This window comes from Purpureocillium takamizusanense, chromosome 7 (assembly GCF_022605165.1).
Source record: "Purpureocillium takamizusanense chromosome 7, complete sequence".
Classification (NCBI taxonomy): Eukaryota; Fungi; Ascomycota; class Sordariomycetes; order Hypocreales; family Ophiocordycipitaceae; genus Purpureocillium; species Purpureocillium takamizusanense.
In genome coordinates, this window is record NC_063074.1 from 1,359,925 (window position 1) to 1,381,788 (window position 21,864).

Consider the following 21,864-nt stretch of genomic DNA (forward strand, 5'->3'; position numbering starts at 1 on the left):
TCTCTTACGGTAACTGCGCTGCGCCCTACTGTCAGGCGAACCACATCTGGATCTGCCCGGCACTCCCCCCTTCCTCAGGTATTTTGGTCACATACGAGCCGCGAGGACACGACTGTCACAGCTCATGGGCAAGAATTATATAAAAAAAAAACACCGCATTCGACTCCTGCACGTGCTTTTCCTCGTCAGGCACAGAATGCACCATCACGCCGCGACCTCAGCCTGCGACCCAAGCCCAACCCCCCCCTCTCCCCTACCTGCGCATAGAGAGGTTCTTCCATAACAGGCACACATCGTGGCCCGATTCCGACGTCAGAAGAGAGAGGCGTACGTCTTGCCCGTGGGGCGGTCGGCCCGCCAGCCAGCCCACCGATCGTGAGAATAAACATCGTCCCCACCTATCAGGCGGACTCGCCAGGGGGGGCTGGCTGAGGGAGGACTGCAAAGGCAACGCGGAAGATGCGACGACGGGCTGTTGGGGCGGAGAGTTTGGGTATTACTACCGCTACCACCAAGTACGTACTTGGTGGTAGCAGTAGTAGTGGTAGTAGAACGGGAGGAGGAGGAGGAGGAGGAAGAGGGGAGGGCTAGGCGAGCTGCCATGGGACGCCCAAAGGGGGAATGAGTCGTCAATGCCTCTGTGGTTGAGGGAACCGCTTGGCATCACAAGTCCCCCCCCTTCCTTCCCCCGGTCCGGATACGGCATCTACCTAGGTCTCTTTCCATGGATGAAGCCTGGTTCTCGTCAATAATGAACCGGGAGCGTCTGCAGGCGGGCATTCCCGGTTGAACACACATGCACGTCGAGGCAGAGTGGCGTGAGGAAGTCCGTCGCTCGCCTCATCCATCAATCTCCTCCTCCCCCTCGCCCTGCCCCTCCTAACCCCCCCGGCGGGCCCCCCTTTCTCTCCGTAATAGACGTTTCAGAAGCGCGGTGTGGGACGACATTGACGCGCTCTCCGTGATGTCGGTAGCAAAGGGGACCGCAACCGGACAGAAGGAGGACAGCCGTTTTGCTAACTTGGCATCCCCCTCCCGAGGGCGACCTCCGAAAAGGCACCTACTGGATGCCAGCCGGCGGCACTACGGACGGTCAAGTCAGCAGCGCGTTCGAACGGAAACCCCCCCGTCCGGGCCCTTTACTCCGCGCCCGCGTCCCGGCCCGGGAACCTCCCGTGCAGGGTTCATTGACAAGCCGCCATGTACTTCTTTTTACGTGTGCTTTCTGTTCACGTCGATAATAAGGTGGGAGTGGCTAGTAGCGTAGCTGGCCGATGAGGCTGGCCTGTCTCTGTGATCTTTCTCTCTGTATCCATGTCTCTCTACTTTGTATACCGGCACGTCGAGATTCGTGCTGCCGGCCCGCGAGAAGGATCCAAGCCCCCCCCCCCCCGGTTCCCTGAACGGGCAGGGTAGCTCACGGCGGCACTGAAAAGCAAGCAAGTCCGAGGAACCATCTCTATCTCTCGCCGTGGTGTGCCTACTTCAGGAGGTCCGAGTAGTACAAGCATCGATAAACGCTCGTGATAAACAGCCCTAGAGCTTTCGACAGCCATCTATTGCCCCCCCCCCCGCTCGAGCCGCGCCGCAGGGCCGCGTTGGATCTGGTGATGGAAGCGAGCGAGTGCCCCCCCTCCCTGAAGACTCCATCGTGAATCTCTCAGCCTGACCGCCGCTTCACCGCCGTCGCCTAGGGGGGGGGATCCAGGGTCTACGTCCACCTTGTCTTGTGGAACCTCCTTCCGAGGGGGATGACCACATGCGGCCGTGCCAGGCGTCCGTCGACAGTCGCTCTCTCTCTCTCTCTCCCTTCCTCCCCCCTGCCCCCAAAGTTAGCTAGCATTCAATATCCGTACCGTCACCGTCACAGCTCGCCACAACCAGACAACAACAACGTGGTGGCACATACACACCCTTCCGGGCAGGCAGGCAGGCATGCATGCACGCATGTACGTAGTAAGTATAGGTAGCATGTACTGTATGTGCGTGCCATGTGTGTATGCTGGCGCCTCTCTCTCTCTCTCTCTGCCTAGCAATCCCTCTCTTGACCACCCACCACACCTCCCGAAGACGTGACGGACCAGATGATGCCAGACGGACTTTGCCGCTTCCCTTGACCCGTCGGGCGCCTGGAATCATCTCGTGACGGTAGCAACACCCCTCCCGGTATGGCTGTCTGTCTGTCTGCGCCGGGGAGATGAGATGCTCGGCGGGCTACGCGATGCAACTCATCGGTGCTTCCTCATGCATGCACGAACGCGTACGTACGTGCTGCTGCTGCTGCTGCTGCTGGGCCGGGGAGATGTCCGCGGCACGCCCAAGAGCGTGAATGAGGCTGGGCATGACTTTTGCGGTAGTTACGGCGCTGCAACGGACTGCAGCTGGAGGCGTGTAGTAGGTGAATGGATGGATGGATGGATGGATGGATGGCGGCCTGTACAAAAATAATAAGCATAATGCTGCATATGTATACTGTATGTACTACGCGCATGTCTCTCGCCTTCTCTCTCTCTTTCTCTCCCTCCGTCTCTTTCCGTGTCTCTCGCTCGCCACGCATGGTGGCCATCTTCGCCCGCGGCACAGAAGCCAAACCCATGTCAACGAAACGAAACGGGGCCACCCGGCTCGGCAGGCAGGCAGCATAAACAAGTACTAACTAAATTTTCCCCGTGCCATGAACAGAGAGAGCCCCTTTCTGGTACGTACTGCGTTGTTCTGGCTGTACGTAACTACTCTGTAAACACTCTCTATCTATCACAACAAAAGCTGGGGAGGGGAAATACCTTTGTTCTCTCTCCTGTTGCTCCTTCTTCGTCCTGCCTCGGCTCCGCTCTTCGTCCTCGTCCTCGTCCTCGTCCTCGGGCCGTAAACTTGGTACAAGGACTTCTGGAACCTCTCTCTCTTCCTTCTGCCGCGGTGCGGGCCGCCCTATGCCCCCTCCCTCTTCCTCCTCTACTACTTAGTAGCCGGGGGACGGACGGCCGTAGCAGCATGTATGCGTGTACTACCTACTCCGTACGTACGTATGTGGCCAATGCATGCCCTCATATCGCTCGCGTGCCTCCCGGCCATTCCCACGACGCGGATTGGGCCGGAGCTCCTAAGCCGCCCCGGCAATAAAATGGGACATGAGGGACAGGCATCTCTCTTGTGTTACCCAAAAAGATTTCTCTGCCCATCATCTTTTGTTTTTTTCATTCTTTCTGTTTGTTTTATTTGTTCTCTCTCTCTCCCTCTTTCGCCGAGGTTCCCTGCCTGCCTGCCTGCCTGCCTGTGCCTATTCGCCCCCTTTCCTGTCTCTCTGTGTGCTTGCCCGGACGCCCCCTCCCCTCCCCTTTCCGGCCGGCCTGCCCGCGCGGGCGGCGGATGACGACGGGGCGTGTAGCACAAGCACGATGGGGGGCAAGGTTTTGGCTGCGTGTTTGTTGGGGAGGGGGACAGCCTGCCCAGTCGACGACGACTACGACGTCGACTACTACGACTGACGACGACGCCGAGAGAAGAGAAGAGGCGCAGATGAGACCATGTCGCGGAGATTAGGTATCATGGTATCTGGTGTCTTTTGCCCCCTCCCCCTCCCCCCGGGAAGACGACGCATGCAAAGTACATACAAACGTTATTACTCCGTAGTAGCAGCACGCCATGTAACTTAGTATATGTAGATGTGTAACTACAGCAGAGTAACCAGGAACTGACTGGGCTTGTGGGCTGGCACCGAGATTTTGTTGACGCGCCCGCCTCGCTTGTTGTGGCGGCTGCTTTTCTCTCATCTCCTTGTGTGCCATGCGTGCGTGCGTGCATGCATGCATACATACATACAAAGCCTGCCTGCGCCAAGCAAAAGGAGGCCGGCCCATGGCGCGCGCGCGTCAGGAGCGCCGCCCTGCCTCCTCGTTTCTCTCTCCTTCTCTCAGTCTCTCTCTCTCTCACAACTCGGACCGGATGCAGAGGCTTTCCCCTCTCCCGTGTGCGCGTTTGCGCGTGTCAGTGTCATGGACATGTCCAGTCCGGCCCGGGCCCGGCCACGCCAGCCTCTCAACTCCGAAACCGCATCTCGCGAGGCTGGAAAGAGGGGGGCAGACGGGCGGGCCCCGCGAAATCACACGCCTCTGCGCCTTGTTGTCGTTGTTGTTGTTGTATCTGTCCTTTTTTGCGTTCCGCGGCGGCCGGGGCATGCACCTACAAAGTGTATTTTCCGCGCTTTCGGCGGAACAATCGGTTGCCTCTCTCCCGGGAGGGCGTGGCGGGCAATGTCACGGATAGTCAATCACATAGGACAATACCATACTACGTACTCGGGCGCAGGCATCATCGAATTGCGCCCCGGGGCGTCTTCATCGCCCGCAAAAAGCATCCAACGAGCCGTCCCGGGCGATGCAATATGTGAAGTCTGGTGGCATGCAACGGTGGCGCGGGCGGGAGCACACAAGACAACGGGCCGCGATGGCGCAAAAAAAGGGGCGGGGGAGGAGCAGAGAGCCGCACTCCGTCTCCGGGCTGCCTTGACCCTGCTCTTTCTTGCTCGCCCGTCTCTGCTGTGATCCCAAAGGCAAAAAAAGAAAGAAAAAAGGTAGACGAAAAAAAGGAAAGAAATACAAATAATAGCAGCTCACGATCTCTGCCCTCACCTTGTCTCGTGTCGCGCGCCGCATAGGAGGCGTGACTGGCGCGGCGCACCCCCCCGCGGCTCCCGAGCCAAAGGAGCTGCGGCACATCCCTAAGTTAGTCCATCGACGAACAAAGTAAAGGGCAAGGGCGGGAAAAAAAAGGAAAAGCTGTGTCGCCCGGTCGGATGGCCAGCCGATCGTAACACGCTGGCGTCGTGCTCGTAGGTAGGGTGCGTGCGTGCGTGCGGCGTTGTTACTCTTGGAGGAGGCAGGGGAACCGAATCGAATCATAGAATCGAGACGAGACGGCGGCGTTTTGCCCATTCAGGGACAGATAGTTTGCGACTGCATGGTGAGCACACAAGGTATATAGATAGCTGAACCAAAGCGGCGCGTACGCACGCGCGGGGTGCAATACGTAGTTACTGTGTCCATATGTCTGCGTTTCGTATCCGACAGGTTGATGCTTCAAAACGTTGGCTTGATGCAACGTGTACAAGACAAGACCGACGGGACGCGTAGGATTCGATCCATGCCGCCGCACTGGAGAAGGAATTCCAGCCAGGTCATTCATGTACGAGGAGGACAAGGCAATGGAAATGGGGAAGACCGGTGCTGCGCCGATTGCTACGTACGATGCGACACGCGAGGCCGACGTCGTCGTCGTCGTCGTCGTCTTCGTCGTCGTCGCTTGTCCCGTCTGTGGCGCGAGTGCATCCGTCTGCGGCAAGGGTCGGCATCCTGCGCTTCCGACTGCGGCCCCCGGTGGCGCGTCTTTGGCATCACTCAGCATCATGATGCGAGCGCCTTGCTCGAATCACCGGCGAGCGAGCTTCCAGGGTGGCCTTCCTTGTCTCTTGGCTTTGATGGCTCACACCACCACCATCTCGTCATCAGTCGAGCGAGCATTGGCACACGCCCATCTACAACCGGCCCATCTGATGAGCGCCAAAAAGCTAAAAGCTGCAGTCGTCGATCGAGCTTCCTTTCTCTCTCCTCTCCTGCCGGGCGACATCGCGCCTGGCTGGTTGGCTGATGATGCGCGCATGTACAATGCGCTGCTGCTGCTGCTGCTGCTTCTTCTTCTTTGAGTCGCCCGCGTTCGCACGCCTGCTACACCAGCAGGAAGCTCCGAGCCCAAGGCCACCGACCGACACTCCCGCTGCTTTTCTGCCCTCGGGCGTCGACGTGGTTGATTGCCACAGTCTTCGATGCCACCACGCGACGTAGGTGTGACGCACGGGAGACCTGCCAACCCCCCTCCTCCCCCCCCCTGGCTGCCCATTGGCTTCCCTCGCGCATCACAGGCATGCAGATACCAGCTGGGCGGCGTGCTACAGAGCATCATTCGGCGTCGCTGTCGCCGTCGCCGTCGCCGCCGTCGCCCTTGGCCCGCGGCACGGGTACTTGGCCGACAAACGCACGCCCTCTAGCAGCAGCAGCAGCAGCAGCTACACATTGGGGCGAGCGAGCCAGCAGCGCGGGAGAGAGCCACAGGACGAAGAGGTAGGTGGTATCGTCGCTCTTGTCTGTTCGTCGGTCGTATTGCATTGCATGCCTTGGCAGCCCCGCGGCCGGCCGGAGCGCAACGCCAAAGAAGCTGTGGTCAGTGTGTCTGTTATCAGATTCCTCGGTAGTTCCGCCGACACGCCAGCCAGCACGCAGCGCGCGCTGGGAATCGGCTTTGGTCCCAGCTTGATGGGACCGGGGAGGGTGAGTGGGCGGAGGGAGGGGCCTCGGGGCCCGCCAGGCTCCATCCGCCGAGTTGGAGTCGTTGCATGGCAGGGGGTGATGATGGTGGCTCTGCGCTCTGCGGCGAATGCACGCGAAAGGCATGTTGGCGTCACTACTGCCGCGTCCGCTGCTGCTGCTGCTACTCCTTGCTTGTATCGAGTACTCGGTACAGTGACTGTACCCGCCGGTTGCTCTCTGATGAGACGAGGTGTAACTAACCCCCTCCCCCTCCCCCTCCCCTCGCTCATGGCTCGGCGCTGGTCGCAAATATACCCTGCACGGGTTTTGGTGTGGAAGCTGTGCTTGCTTGGTTCCCTCGTCATTAGCCATCCCTTCCCGCCAAACACCCTGGTCTGGCTGTGACCAAAGTCCCAAACCCCTCCTCCTCCAAGTATTTCGCGCCACGGAACTTTCCATGGGGAGTCTGGGTTGCGATGAGGCCACTCCCACGTGGTATGTTGCCGCCGATGGTTTGTTTGTTTGTTGAGGTGCTACGTGCGGACGCTGCCCGTACGGTACAGCATGGTTGTGGTAGTGCTCTATACGGCGTAGATCATGGTCCGTATTGCACGTATGTATGTAAATTGTACCCACTGGTCCGTACGTCCAGACGTGCGAGTCGCGAGCAGCCGAGACGGTCGCCGTGTCTCTTTGGTTGGTGCGTGTTGAGGCCCGTTACTGTGATGTGTGTTCTGCCCTGCAACCAAGTACCGAGTTTCTTTGCTTGGTTGCCCGCTCGCTGCCCAGTCGTGTCCGCCCGCGGCTGTGTGTCTAAAAAGAGACGCGGTATTGTAACGTATTGTCCCGTCATTGTAAGTAGGTACTACGTCAGGACGCCTGCAGTGGTGACTGTCATCGTGAGTTCCAGGCCGTGGATCGCAACGATACATGGCTAGGCAGCTGGTATCGCGACTTCAGCCACGGGTTCGCAAGCGTTCGCGCGGCCCACGCTGCGGCCCCAGCGCCGCACGCGGTGACTTCCAGAGGCCAAGAGCGCGTGGCCACAAGGAGCGTGGCACAAATCTGGTCGATGCTCGATGCCCACGGGACGGTCCCTGAAACCTGCCGCCGACAATCGCGGAAGCATCAGCCATCTGGCGACCACTGCCCGCCATTCAGCGAAATTGGGATACCTCCCCTCTCCTTCAATCTCCCCATTGACCGCGTGACCGTGACGTGCTGCACATTGTCTTGTGTACGCGCCGGCCATGCCTCGTAGTAGTAGTACTACCTTACTTCGCCGACGGGCAGAGTGAGCAAGACCAGCAAGCAAAGCCAGGCCCGTCAAAAGTACAAGTACGGGTACGGGCTCTCTACCTACTGCGCTGTACGCGTCATGCCGTACCGAGTACCTACATCGTGGAAGCCCGAGACCCCCCGGCAAGACTCTCGGTAATGTAAAATAGCTCGACACTAGGCGCCAGGGTGGTGCAGCGAAGATGACAAGCGAACCTGTCGGGGTTCGTCCGAGGTCGGTTTCGCTGGCAGGTTCTCTGCCAATTGCTGAGCCATGCCCGAAAGCCAGATATCGTCACTGACTCGTGCGCATCACCGGCTGCTGCGCGATTGCGCGAGACCAGAGGCAGTGAAGAAAATGAATGCAAAAAAAAAAAAAACAAAATAAAATAAAAAAGTCAGCTGCCCCGGCCGGGCACGCTGCACAGCACCGGTGTGCGCTGGCAAACGATGGGCCGCTTACGGCGTTTGTCGCGGCATCGTGAGAGGCGGACCGACGACGGCGCTCGCCGTTGATGTTCAATGGCACCCCCCTCCTGCCCCCCCACCAGCCGGAGCAGCGCCAAGCAATTCGCGACCGATTCCCAATGAAAGAATTCGCAGTTGCTGTGCTGTTGTATGTATATCGCATGTACGTGTTATTCAATGTACGTACCTGTCGTTCCGCCGCAGCGCGCACCTGCGAGACCGGGGGTGTCGCCTTGAAGGAGTTGAAGGCATGGCGTTGGAGGCATCTCAGGGCGTCGTCGTTGCCCCTTTCCACAATGCTGCCCCCACTGCTTCCCGCCGCCGCTGCGCTGTGGATGCCCTCGCCCGTGCCGTCGTGACAGCTGGCGGGCTGCGAGGCTCTTGTCCAACGGGATTGTGGGCTAGGGCTTGGAGACGGCAATGTCTGGACCGCACTCCACTTGAGGCTCTTCTGAGTCCCGCTTTGCTCGCCAGGAACACATTCGACTGCCGATGCTGTAGCGGATAATAATGTGGTCCTGTTCAACGTCACACTGGGTTTGCTTGGGTTTGGGGGTGGTGGTCCGCGCCCGCCACCGGCTCAGACTCCCGGAGCGATGGGACACGCGCGCGCCCACTGCTGTATGGCAGCCCGGCGGCGGGCCAGCCAGCTGAGCCATCCACCATCCCGTCGGCGCCTGTGTGTGTGTCGTACTAATGATAGCGCGCTGGCGGCGGCGGCGGCGGCGGCGGCGGCGCGTGGTGGTGATGGTGGTGGTACTACTGTTGGTGGGAGCCACAGCGAAGACCAGCCAGACAGCGTCTCACTCCCCCCGACTGGTTGCTGGTAGCTCGCGGCCAAACCCCAACCCTCCGATTATGCACAGCGGCGGAGCTCCCGACGTCTTTCGCGGCGCCCGAGTTCTGAACGGTGGCATGTACGTACATATGTGTACAGTACAGCGCTTGTTCTGCCGAGGTGCGCGCCTGTGTCCTATCAGCCACAGCAGCCACGGGCAGACGACGGATACGTAGATGTCCTTTGCGCAAGGGGAGGAGGGGGGTACGATAGAGCCGTCGGTTTTCCGTTTCCAGCAGTTCCGGCCGTGACCGCGACGGTGGCAGGGATACAGTTCGGCATCCTTGCCATGTACGCAGCTGCAGCCCGTTCTTTCCCGACCAGACCTTGGTGCAAATCTCACGGACTAGGTTTGATATTATGACGATGCAAGCGCCTTGGAGGGAAGCACGAGGAGACAGGCATCGGTAACGGTCTGGTCTGGTTCCGTTTGGTCGTTGTCTGGGCACCCCGGCACCCGGCGATGAATCAGGTAGCGCCATCTGCGACGCCTGGGAGGGGGGGAGGGAGCATGTCGCAAGCGGACGTGGATTCCCCATTCGGCCATGGGCGGGCAGCGTCCCATGCCATCTCACAACCGGCCCCATCGCATCTCAAATCTGTGCCGTGCGACCGGCGAACCGTGGGACGCGGTGCCGGGCCCGCGACGACGACGACGACGACCACAAGCGTCAACTGGCTGTACTGCACTGCACTGTACTGTACAGTACATCGTGCTTGCGGTGTCTGTCGGGCGGTCGGGCGGATTGCGTGCGCTTGGGGCTCGTCGGCTTGCCGTTCCGCGCGTCGGGAGTCCGTGGACACTGTACAGTGCGGTACAGTACAGTACAGTATTATTCAATCAAGGAGCTGCGAACACACGTCACTTGCATGAGCCAAGTTCCAGTGCCGCCGGCGGGGGCAGGAATCCCGCTCGCACCGTGTGTCATTGACTCGCGCATGTCGTCGCCGCAACGGCATTGGTGAGCCATAAACAATTCAGCCGACGGACGACGGGTGACAGAAAAAAAAATCTCTGCGCGTCAGGTGCCAGGCGGTGAGGGATGATTAACCGCATAAACTGCGCCAGCGGTGCGGCCTCGTCCCCCCCTTGTCGGCGGAGAAATTTCGGCAGCCGGCCAGGCGCTTGAGAAGGGTGGCCCTGGCGTCTTGGGTTTTCCGCGACGCTGCGGAATTTGGCCCTGCGCCATGCCGCATCAGAATCTGAGCCACGCCCGCCGGAGCACGAAACCGGACGGTCTCGAGCCCTCTTTGGCACGTCGCCTCGTCGCTTTGGTCGACGTCTCTCTCTCTCGCGCACACACACTCACACACTCACACACACACACTTTCTCACACTCACACACAGGCTTTCTTTCCCTCGCCTTCTCTCTCCCACACACCCTTTAACGCCTAATTGTAGAGAACAGTACTTGCCTAGGTGGGAAAAGTACACATTACTGCCATAACAAGTACGGATGTACCGACGTGCCTCCCTCTTCTCGTGTGGCCATCGCGCACGCCACACGCAACACACAGACACACCCACACAGACACGCATACGCGCACCCCCGGTACCAGGAAATTGGCGCGTCCCATGGCCGCTGAGAATCGACGTCACTCACTCCCACTTGGGCCTGCCTGCCTGTCTATCGTCCGCGGATACCGTGCGCCCTTGCCCTTCGTTCTCCGTCACCTTACCCAAAAAGGCCACCCGACAACTCGCGCTCGCAAGGACCTTGCTCACAAGTACTTTGTACGGGGGTACTTGCCGTCTCGCCGAGGGCGGCGGCAGGGTTTCCTCGCCGGCTGCCTTCTCTTCCGCCAGCGCCGTGAACTGAACTGGCCCAGCTGGCTCGGCCACGGTCCGATCAGCGGCGAGCGGAAGCGCGGCGGTGCTGCGGAGGGATTGCCGCCCGGCAAACTTGACTTGTCTCGTCGTCGTTGGGACATGACGAGACGGTGCAAGGGAGCGCGCAAGATGCTCGACGTTGCTCAAGGTTGTTGCGTTGCATCACCCGCCGACGCTGGGGCTCCCGTTCCGCTGACATGACACCTGCTGGGCCAGTGCTTGTCGTTTCCCCTCCTTCGTCCTGTCCCCGGTGCGCAGCCCATCTTTTTTCTTCTCCAAATCTGCGTCTCCTCCCGGGAAGCCGACTCCACCGCCTCCAGCGTGAGAAAGCTTCTGGATCACCTTTCGAAGCCCTTGGTGTCCCCATCCATCCCCCCTCCCTCCCTCCCCTCGTCCACCGGGCGCGTGGAGGGGTCGGTGAATGGGGCCGACCCCTGGGCGATTTGGGGGCTCACCTCCTTCACGGCGGCGAGGCGACGCAACAGCTGGTCCCACAGATCTGCCCTGTGGGCTTGACCACGAGATGTTGGAGACCCTGCGAACCCGCCATTGGGCGCCGCCGTTGACGCGAGCCAGCAGCCAGGGGAACGGGATCCCCTCATCTCCAGATCTCTCGACTGCGTCCCGTGTCGCCGGCGCGCATGCCGTGCCTACCGGAGCAGCTCGTCGGCCGACTGCCATGCTGTTGGGCATTGGCCGCCACCGCCGTCCGGATAGGGACCCCCTGCCCCGTCTGTGGTGGCCGCGCCGAGATATGATGTTGCGTGCCAATATATAAGCGAACATGCAACGCCCGTGACGACCAGCGCTGGGTCCGGCTGCGTTGTAAATGTACAGCACCTATACAACCGTGCTACTACTACTCCGTAGTCCGTCCCTGCAACGCGCTTGTACATACCGCGCACCTGTCATTCTTCAGGTGATTGCGCAAGCAAATACGGACCGACGACCGACTTGGCGAGGGGCAGGGCCAGGCAAGGCAAGCCAGGCACATCCTGGCCCCCCCCCGGGCCCTCTTGACTCGTGGATCCTGGGACGCTGCACATCATCGCCTTGCATGTCGGTTCCCTTCATGCTCCAGTTTGCGGCCCCCAAGTCCACCGCTTGATTCTGCGGCATGCCAGGCCAAAACAACACCGTCTCTCGTGCTAATTTGCACGCTTTGTTGACGACACATGGAGCCACCAAGAGTAGTAGCCGCGCATTGCGGCGACGATGCTCCTGCGTGGCATCGTTGCCGCCTTTGACGCAAATGCCCCTGAGTCGACGAGGACAGCCAACGTCGCCGACCAAGGGTGAAATGAATGGCATGCGAACGGCAGTGCCGCTTGCCGCTGAAATCAGCTGATATATTATGCCAATAAGGTTGCCGCGAGTCAACCCCTCCCGCGTGGTCGGAGAAGGAGTACATCCGTATCAAACGCGCGATTCCTATCATCATGCTTGCAGCTTATCATGTACGTGCGACGGCACGGGAGTACAGCATGTACTCTCTGCCTTGCCTTGGCTGCATCAACGGCTCATCACGAGAGCTTAAAAAAACAAACCCCTGGTGAACCCAATTGGCGCGGCATCATCAAGAGCTTTACCAGAGCTTGGCTGATTTGTCGCGCGGCCATTGAACTTGAATTGGTCGGTGATCATGCGCCTTCTCCGGCCCTCATGCTGTTGGTTGCACAATTCGCGTGGAGGGTTGGCCGATGCGACCACGATGTGGTAGGTAATCTGGTCAGACGCCGCCTTGGTGGTCCAGCACCGAGCTGTCTGCCCATGACGCCAGCGCACGTTCGCGACGCACGACCGCAGAAAACGAGAGGTTGGACACGGACTCATTCGGCGATCCTTCTCGGGCCACCGCTAAACCCGTCTATGAGGTAATACCGGGGAAGGGCTCACGGCTATCGGATGGATCATTTGAGGGCGCGGTTACTGCGCGAGCGAATGCTCACTTGCAGATACTAACCTGAACAAGGGAGGCAAATGGTCAACCATTCCGCGACACGGCGTCGTCCAAGACGGTGAGGCGTCTCCTCCAGGTGTGCTAGTACACATGTACAACCCTTGTCGGGACCTTCCGTCGGCAAAAGAGGACGAGGGGTCCCTTGATGATGATGATAGGCATGTAGGGACGTGTCTGTCAGGCCCAAGTAGGTCTCTCGTCAGCCATGCTCTCTCGAATGGCATGCCCGCGGACGTGGTTGGCAACATCGTGGATTGGCGTTGCTGGTCGAGGACCCCTCCCCGCGCATGGGCTTGGGTTCTTTGGGCAGCATCCCCGACCTGGGACTGCTTGTCTGGCGTGGCATGGTTCGCCTGCGGCTTGCAAGGAGCATGAACTAGGCTCCCAGCAGCAGCCACACCCGCAGCCCCGGTGCGTGCCCAGGCCAGGCTTCACGTCGTAGTATGTATTATTCATAGTAGTAGTACGGATACATGCTACGGAAACGTAGGTGGACTTTTCAATGTGTGATGTATTAGCTTGGAACATAGGCATCCTGCCCAGAGAGGACTGGCGCGAGACGCCGCGCGCGCGCTCGCGCTCGCGTTCGTGATTGTGATTGTGAGTGACGATGGCGGACAAGTATCATACTACTAGTAGAGCGGTTTCAGCCTTGTTATTGAGGAGACGTCAGCAACATGCCATTAGTATAGTGGCCACGACGAGAAGAATACGAAGCCTGCGCCATCCTTGCTGGCACACGCAGACGCACGAGGCAACGCCTGGCGGCCAACAATACAAATCACCATCGTCACGCAGCTGGGCTTGGATCACGCCTACAGCTACTGTACCTTGGAGAAGACAGAGGGCGCAGCAGCCTGACGGGGTGGGTGGTGGCGAGGCGTGTGCGAAGGAGGGAGGCGTGTGAGTGTGTGCGCGCGCGGGCAGTGGGATAAGTTATGGGCTGGACTGGACTGGCTTGGAGACTCAGGTGGGTGTTGTTGGCACGCGTGCGCGCGTTCTGCCCTTGACTGGCCCCCCGGTCACGGCGCTGGGGCCTGCTGTCTCCATCCATGCCCGTCCAACGGATCTGCCATCCATCGAGAATCTGTCCGTGTACTGGGGGGGGAGAAAGCACATGTTGCTGATTCCATCAGAGCCCATCTGATCTGGTCTGATGCCGTCGCGCGACACGGGGCTTCGCCGCATCACCGCCTGCCAGGAGGATGTGGCGGGCTAGAAAGGGCAATGGCAGCGACGAGGGCCGAGGGGGCGATTCATGCGCTTTCTCGTGCCTTCTATCCGCGACCAAGGTGACCGGCAGGTACGCCGACGATACACCGCCTCGGGGTGTTGCGCCGACAGAGCCGGCATGTGCAGCCGGGGTACTTGTACATGTGCCCTTTGGGTTCTAGTACTACTAGTCGTACGCGGTACCCGCGACTGACGAGCCAGCCGGCCGACTGGTCGCCGACACACCACCTGCGGCAGGCAGGCAGGCAGGCAGGCCGGGCAGACAGGGTAGGGCAGGCAGGCAGGCGCGCAAAAAACCAACTAATCACTGACCAAAAGCACTCAATGACAAAGCCTGACTGACCAGCCAAAGGAGCCGGACATCCGGAACGATGAGCAAATAAAAACTCCGGAGGACAAAAGGTTCCCAAATCGCCGGCTCCAAATGAATCGAGCCAAGCCACGAGCCAACCAGGCGGACGTGCGGCGCACAATAGGCACTTGATAATGGCCTTGGAGGAGGTGAATGGACTGGACATGCAGGCGCGTGTCTCCGTCGACGTCTCTCGCCTGACCAGCGTCAGGCCAGGCCAGGTTCGGCCGAGGCAAGCGCGTCCGCCGCCCACCGTACGTACGAACCGCAGGGGAAGGGACTGGAGCACGTACGAGGTACGAAGGATTGGGCGGCGGCGGTAGCGGTACTAGGACTTCGTATACATGGACTGTGCGTGCGAGCTAGGTGCTAAAGTAAGGTACCTATCTTATTGCCTTGCCTTGCCTTGCCTTGCCTTGCCTTGCAGGTTGGCTCGCGGCGGCTCGCCGGAGGCCATGGCATGTTGGCGTCGGCGGCGGCCAAGCAGGCAGTCGCGATGTGGTGCAGTGCACCTTCCTACAATAGGTTGCTTGCACAGCGCTGCAGATTGCTGTGTGCCGCGCTGTCTTGTGCTGTGCTGTGCTGTGCTGCGCTGTGCTGCGCTGTGCTGCGGCCAAGTACGGGCTACGTACAAAGTATATCACGGCAAAGTGAGGAAGGAAGCACTCGCTTCGGGCGCTGCGTCCAGCAACCAAAAAACACCAGCCACCCACCCACCACCACCACCACCACCACCACCAGACCCCTACCTACGTACCTACCTATAGAACAGGGACTACGCGTGGCAATGCTGTCGGACTCCCCCCCCTCCCTCCCAGCGCATGACATAACGTTGGGCACGCAAGCAACCGACCGCTGTGCAGTCATCGAAGCCAGAGATTCCACTGGGGAAGAAGAATGCGACGCGAGAATCCAAACCAGGTTGGACACCTCGACTCGATCCCCTTTTGCACGTAGCCCGCCTTTATTTTGCACCATCGCGCCTCTTGCCTTGTACCTCGCTCGCCCACGGACACGGCCGTGCAAAGCGCGAGTAAGGCACCAGACCAGAAAGCGACGCTCCTGCCCGTCGCTTCCATTTTCCATAGCCCAGTAGCACCTTTAGTACGACAAGTGTGTTGCAGCCGTGCCTTCCTGGCCGTCTCTGCCATCGCATCGTCGGCCGGGGATTGGCAGACACGCGCGCGCCGCGGTCGTGCAAGTCACTGGTACTTGGAGCGTCTCTTGCCCCCCCCAAAAGCCCGTTTACAGCGACGCTGGCGGCCCTGGACGCCCTGCCTTGCTCGTTGTACCTTTCACTAGTCGCACACCCCGCGAGAAGGTACCTTGTGCGGCACGCCCCTGCCTCCCCAGCATCGCTTGCCCGGCTTGTTCCCTCGACTTTCCGACCTCTCACTTCTCCCCTTCCCTCTCGTCTCCCTCTCCCTCTCTCTTCCTTCTTTTTCCATCCTCCGCCTGGCAGAGCAAAGAAAAGCAGTTGTTCCACCATCTCGCGCTCACAGAAGGACTCACTCTTCCGCCGCGACGAAAAACGCACCGTTTCAGACCATTGATTGCGGATCGCGCGGGTGTGCACGCCATTTCGTGGTAAAAAAAAATACAACGCGCGCCCCAAGGCAAAAAAAAACTTCGGCCATCTTCTTTTCTGGATCCCAGCACCACCTTTATCCTGCTTGCGGTTACCAGCCAAGGGCCCACTTGCCACCATCGAACAAGCACCAAAAGAGCAAAACGGTTCCGCTCTGCCGCCGCCCTTTTGCATCCACTTATCTCCTTACGCCTGCCACACCAGCCTGGAAGAAGGTTTCGCTACTTCGCCATTCACCGTGCGGTACTTCCTCCCTCACCTACGGCCAACTGCCTAGCCTGCCTATCGGCCACGCGAATCGGCAACACGTCCATTACCCACCCTCCACGACACCTCGACAGAAAAGGTCTTCTGCCTCTGACCTCACACCTCCACCCACTTTTTTCCGCTCTCGTCTCGTCCTGCGCGGTTGTACCTGACAGTCGTCACCCCCAGCCCGCTCAAGGGAAAAAAATAAAAACAGGACCAGGACCCAGTCTCCACACTGGAACCCTCCCCCGAACACCACACCTCCAAGAGGGACCTTCCTTGAGCCGCTTCATCCACCGCCCTTCTCGCATCGTCGCGTGGGCCTTTTTCGCAAACCCGTTGTTTGCACCTACATCACCTCCCGCAAAGACTCCGGGTCCGCTTCTCGTGGGATCCCCGCGTCTTCTTGAGCCTCGAGGCAGTCATCGACAGCTTCGGCTTGCCGTTAGTCCCGTCAACACCAACGGTCGTCCCGCGACGTCCCGGCCCCTCACGCTTCGCGACGCGTCTCGAGCAGTAGCATGGACAGTTCTCATTACCCGTCCAATGGTATAAACACAACGTCCGCGCCACAGACATACCCATCGCCAACTGCCATCTCGCCCAACCAGCTCCAGACGGGTTCTCCTTTGCCGCAGACGCTGCCTCCTCTGCAGCCCCCGACCTCCGCCATGCAGCCCATGTACGGTAGCCACCCGCACACGCCGCGGACTCCTGGTACTCCCAACACTCCCAACTCGACTGGGAACGTGCCCACGTACCAGAACACGTCCCAGCCCGCGTCCCGGCCCGGTGTCTACGCCATGGCTCAGAACCCGTATCCCCCCCATCCGGGATACGGCACGTCGGCCGCCATGATGCCGCAGACTACCACCGCTGCGTCTCACCCGCAGCCTATTGCGCCCGCGCCCGTCGGCGGCCGTGGCCCTCCGGTCCTGCGCCCGATGCCTCCGGGTGGCCTCATGCCCCAGCCCGGCCAGCCCTCGCCCTATGGTCCCGGCTCGCTGATGCAGCCCAACCCGGTCCTCCAGGAGGGAGATCAGCCGACGCACGTCGTGGGCTCCCAGGGCCGCCGCGGCATCCTGCCCAGCGCTCCGGGCCGGCCTGCCGCCCCTCCGGCCGGCACCACTGCCGCAAAGAATACGGTGATTCCCGTCAAGGATGCGGACGGCAAGTTTCCTTGCCCGCACTGCACCAAGACTTATCTCCACGCTAAGCACCTGAAGCGTCATCTCCTTCGACGTAAGTTTGTTGACTTGCTTTTGATGACGGCGGCGCGTACTAATCCCAATGGCAGACACTGGCGACCGCCCCTACATGTGTGTGCTTTGCCGTGATACGTTTTCGCGAAGTGACATCTTGAAGCGTCACTTCCAGAAGTGCTCCATTCGTCGTGGTAACCCCACCGGAGCCAGCCACCTGTCTCATCCGCAGGCCCACGTTAAGAAGAATGCTCAGGCCCAGAAGGCTGCCGGCCTCGCCAACGAGGGTGATATGAACCACCTCAACGGCCTCAACAACATGCCCCCGGCCGACGGCATGGTCCACCCCTTTGGCATGGTTCCCGTCCAGGACGGCATGAATAACATGGCCGGCGACCAGAACCAGCTCTCCCGATCTAACTCCATGAACCGGCTCGAGAATGGCGCGCCCCAGGATCGGAGGAACATGCCTGGCATGAACAACTCGCAGCCCTATGGTGCCGACGTCCAGAACTCGATGAACCAGCAGCAGATGCCCAACTACGGCGTGCCCCACGGTCAGAACGGGATGCCCATGTATGGCGGTTCCAACGCGAATCAACAATCTGGCCTCGATTGGTCTCAGATGTTCCAGGCTGGTGCGCATCAAACCCTCAACGAGCATCCATTTCATCCTCCTAATCGTGGGCAGACGCAGATCGGAACCAAAACCGGGCCTAATTCCTCTATGGAGACGACGGGTTGCAGCTCCAGCGACGCCGTCGTCTACTCTGAGTGGGGCATACCGTCGAGTGTCGAGAATCCTTATACCCAGCTTTCTAACCAGATCCTTAATTTCTTTTACCCCCCCAACGAGGCGATTGACCCTCATCTGACCGGCATGAACCTGCATCTTTCCCCAGAAAACGTTGACAACTTCATTGGCCACTACGACAATTTCCACCAGCACGCGCCGCTGCTTCACAAGCCCTCGTTCCGGATCATGGATGCCCACATCGGCTTGGTCACTTGCATGTGCTGCATTGGCGCCTGCTACTCGGATCGGGTGGAGCCATCTGTCGTCCGCGAGATGATAGATAACCTCTGGATCTCGATGGAGCGAGATTGCCTTGGCGCAATGCCGGCTCAGTCTCACTCCGGGGACGACCGGGGCGAAGATGCCTCAGCAACAGACATTCAGGTGCTGCAAGCGCTTGTGCTGATGAGCGCTCTTCACGTGTGGAATGGAACTTCGCAGCAGCGCACCCGGGCAAGAAGTGCATTTCCTCAGATCGCGTCCCAGGCGAGGCGCCTTGGTCTTTTGCACCTTCGAGGGCCCGGCAAGCCCGGGCCACGAGCGCAGGACTGGCTGGCCTGGGCAGATTCCGAGCAGCGTTTGCGGCTTATGCACAGCATTATTGTCTGCGACACCATATGGGCATTGTATTGCAATATTGCGCCGCAGTTTGGGCCGTTCGAGATACAACTGCCCTTACCGTGCGACGAGTCTCTTTGGAGCGCTAGGACCGAATCGGATTGGGCATCAAGCATCAGACTGCGACAGAATTCGGGGTCTCTGCACGGTGACCAACCTGAGTTTGATCTGGCTCTGAGGACATTACTCCATCCGCTTTATCGAATAAGCAAGGGAAGCACCAGCACGGGTGGGAAGTGGACGCTATTGTTTGCCGTCATGGCTCTCATTTGGCGCGTTCAGCGGGGTGGATTCTTGGGGAACCCCCACCAAGATGACCCTCTTCCTTCCCGCGTGTGGATTGTGGCCCATGGCGGAGTTAAAATGGAGACGGATCCAGTCAACGGCCAATCTCTCGATCCGCAAAGCCACCTCATCCTGAGTGGCGCCCTCGATAAGGTCAAGACGATTCTAGACGAGGATGCGCCGTCGACGGCGGCAGCTAGTCAGGGACCCGAGGGCTGCATCCACACTGACTCTATTCTGTCTTACTGGATGGCGAAGCGTCTGTTGACGTACAAGCTTCCAGATGACCCGGACTTGTCAGAGGAGGCATGCTTCATGCAAGTGCTGCGGCTCATGGATGGCATCAGGGCCTGGGTAATCAACAACGGGGAAGCAAAAGGGGAAAAATTGGAGCAGGTTGGGGAGATCAAGGAACATGAGGATTCGACGTTGAACATGACGGACTTTTTCGGCAACACCCCCCGTGGAGCAGGCGACACTGGAGCAGCACCGGCCACAAATTGAAAACCGGCACAATCGGAGGAATGGATATGTTACGATTGACAAAAGCATTGGGGAAGGAGGCTGCATTCGGTGGCGTTGAGATCCGTGTCTTTATTTTCGTTCTTGTTTTGGTTGTGGAATTTCACGCGTTTCGGGGACCAGTTTGGGGCTTTGTCGGGTGGACTGACGGTGGTCATGGCTGCTGGCAGGCGCCAAGGCGCGCTGACTCTTGTCAAGCAAGGCGGGAAGGCGGTCCAGCTCTGCAAATGCATTTCCGAAAAGGATAGACGGCGGACGGGAGTTGAGTTTGCATTACTAGACTTTTGATCCTTCAGATAGAACGGACGGTCGGTCGGCTACTGTGTATTTCCGAGGGCCATGATGACTCTATGGCCGGAATTGATCAACGATGTTTTTGTACACTTGAGGTTGTAGGACCGTGATGCGTGAGATACTATTGTGATGCTCACTCATGTGTGGAGCGGGTGGTTGATCAACTGCTCAGTCTACCAACAATGTACAATATTAGACATCAGCCACGCAGAAGCGCGTCTACTTGTCCCCGCGATCGGACTTGTCAACGGTCACAATGCGCGGCGCCCAGCTGCGCAGCTCCTCCTTGTCCTTGTCAGACGGGGTATAGCCGAGCCTCTCCTCTGCCCGGTCACTTAGGTAGAGGCCGGCAACGCCCCAGGCGATGACGCCGACGCCGACGGCAAGCCGCGTCTTGGGCGAGAGGTTCTTGTAGGCTCTGTCGCGCGGGACGAGTGGAAAAGCCATGTCAGCGGGGGATCCGTTCGAGCCTGTCTGTCCCTTCGAGGAAGTGGACGAATGAGGGCGGGGTGTATGTAAGGGGAGGAAAGAACGTACTTGAGCATGGTCGATTAAGCGGAAGAACCGACGACGGGGTCGGTCGGAGGTATATATGGTGCGCTTTATCGGATCGGATGGAGACGGAAGGAAGATGGCCGGGGGAATTATGAACAAGGGGGGGGACGTGTTGCAGTTGCAGTTGTCTGTCGGAGGAGGGCGAGTTGGGAGAAGAAGAAGAAGACTTGGGGGGGGGCTAAGGGGAGGGAGGGGATGCGCTCTGCTACATGTTCTGCGATGCGATGCGTGCGCCGTGGAGATGCCGCCGACTTCTTTTCTTGAAAGTCGGCTCGGTTGTCTATCTGGATGGCCGCCGCCGTGGTGGTGGAAGAGAGCGGACGAGTGAGTCGAGTCGAGATGGAGGGGGGTCGACGTGTGTGTTGTAGCAGGCAGGCAGGCAGGCAGGGCTTGTGCGCGGGAGGTTGGGGAATGGCGGCTCGACTGTGTCGGTGCGTGAGTGCGCGCGTGTGTGTGTGAGTGAGTGGTGGATCGACTGAGTGAGAGGGAGTGAGCGAGTGAGTGAGTGACAGGAAGCAACCGCGATGTTGTGAAATTTTGAGTGGCAAGCGACGTCCACCCGCCAAAAAACGCCGGTGGTTTGATGGACGTCGAACTGGAGGTGGTCAGCGGTGGGTCCGACGTTGGAAGAGAACAGTGCTACTAACGTTACTAACAAGCCCAAGGCGGGTATGCATATTGTAGGTAGGTACCCGTTAACGTCTAATGCTCGTTGGGGCCCACTTCTGCGATGTAGAGGTACTTCAATCAGCCACCATAGTACTATTACTGTACGTCTTTCAAGGAGCACCCTGTCATGTCAACGACAAGGCTTCAACATGTTAACTTTCGTATAGATGAGCCTGCATGGGGTCTGTCCGGACGAACGCTCAACGCGAAAGGTTCTTTGACTGAAGGAGACTGAATCGCCTGTTCTTTGCCTTGTGTAGCGTCTTTTCCCCATGCCTATATCTCTACTAAATTATGCTTGAGTGGCTCTAGTGCATCGTACGGTCTGCCCTGTGCTGTACGGCGGAAACTGGGAAGAAACGCCAGGGGGGTTTTGATAAAGAGAGAGAGAGAGAGAAAGAGAGAGGGGGGAAGGGGGAGAGGACAATGGCGACCGATCGGCCAACCTTGTGTGTGTGTGTGTGTGTGTGTGTGTCCAAATATATTCCACGGTGGGCAGTGGGCACTGGGTCACTGTCCTCCATGACTTGGGTATTGACGTCCAGGAGTCTTCCACGATCCTTCTACAGCCCTGCGCGACACGGGTCACTCTTCTCGAACGCGGCGCGCACGCGCACACGCAACGACAGCGGCGCAGGAGTTCTCTTTGGCGTCCGTTTTGTATCGTATATAAGGGCATTGATCCCGCGTAGAGCACGCAAAGCGTTTCATACCGCATTTCTCGAACAGGTATTTTTTTAGGCATGGAGACTTCGGCGGATCGGGATACCCCTTTGAAGAACAGAGCCGAATCGAACGTCTATGACCCCCCCCCCCCAACATCCCGA

The 21,864-nt window shown here is 59.4% G+C and overlaps 3 protein-coding genes across 3 annotated transcripts; 1 reads left to right on the forward strand and 2 right to left on the reverse strand.

Moving 5' to 3' along the window:
* Positions 1-12,247: 12,247 nt before the first annotated feature.
* Positions 12,248-12,547, reverse strand: JDV02_007722 (uncharacterized protein; the record flags this gene model as incomplete). The annotated part of the gene is made up of 1 exon (XM_047989247.1): positions 12,248-12,547. One exon carries the CDS (start codon positions 12,545-12,547, stop codon positions 12,248-12,250), a length of 300 nt encoding a protein of 99 aa, XP_047845246.1.
* Positions 12,548-15,696: 3,149 nt separating this feature from the next.
* Positions 15,697-19,900, forward strand: JDV02_007723 (uncharacterized protein). Its single transcript, XM_047989248.1, has 2 exons — positions 15,697-17,338; positions 17,394-19,900. The coding sequence occupies exons 1-2, from the start codon at positions 16,618-16,620 to the stop codon at positions 19,499-19,501; spliced, it is 2,829 nt and encodes a 942-aa protein (XP_047845247.1). The 5' UTR covers positions 15,697-16,617; the 3' UTR covers positions 19,502-19,900.
* Positions 19,686-20,717, reverse strand: JDV02_007724 (uncharacterized protein). Its single transcript, XM_047989249.1, has 2 exons — positions 20,351-20,717; positions 19,686-20,231 (listed from the first exon to the last, which is right to left on the reverse strand). Exons 1-2 carry the CDS (start codon positions 20,356-20,358, stop codon positions 20,033-20,035), a joined length of 207 nt encoding a protein of 68 aa, XP_047845248.1. The 5' UTR covers positions 20,359-20,717; the 3' UTR covers positions 19,686-20,032.
* Between the last annotated feature and the right edge of the window lie 1,147 nt (positions 20,718-21,864).

Bases quoted from the DNA above. Each gene is read 5' to 3' on its own strand.
- JDV02_007723 (XM_047989248.1), top strand. From the start codon at position 16,618: ATGGACAGTTCTCATTACCCGTCCAATGGTATAAACACAACGTCCGCG. The intron at 17,339-17,393 runs GTAAGTTTGTTG...TCCCAATGGCAG, and splicing joins GAAGCGTCATCTCCTTCGAC to ACACTGGCGACCGCCCCTAC.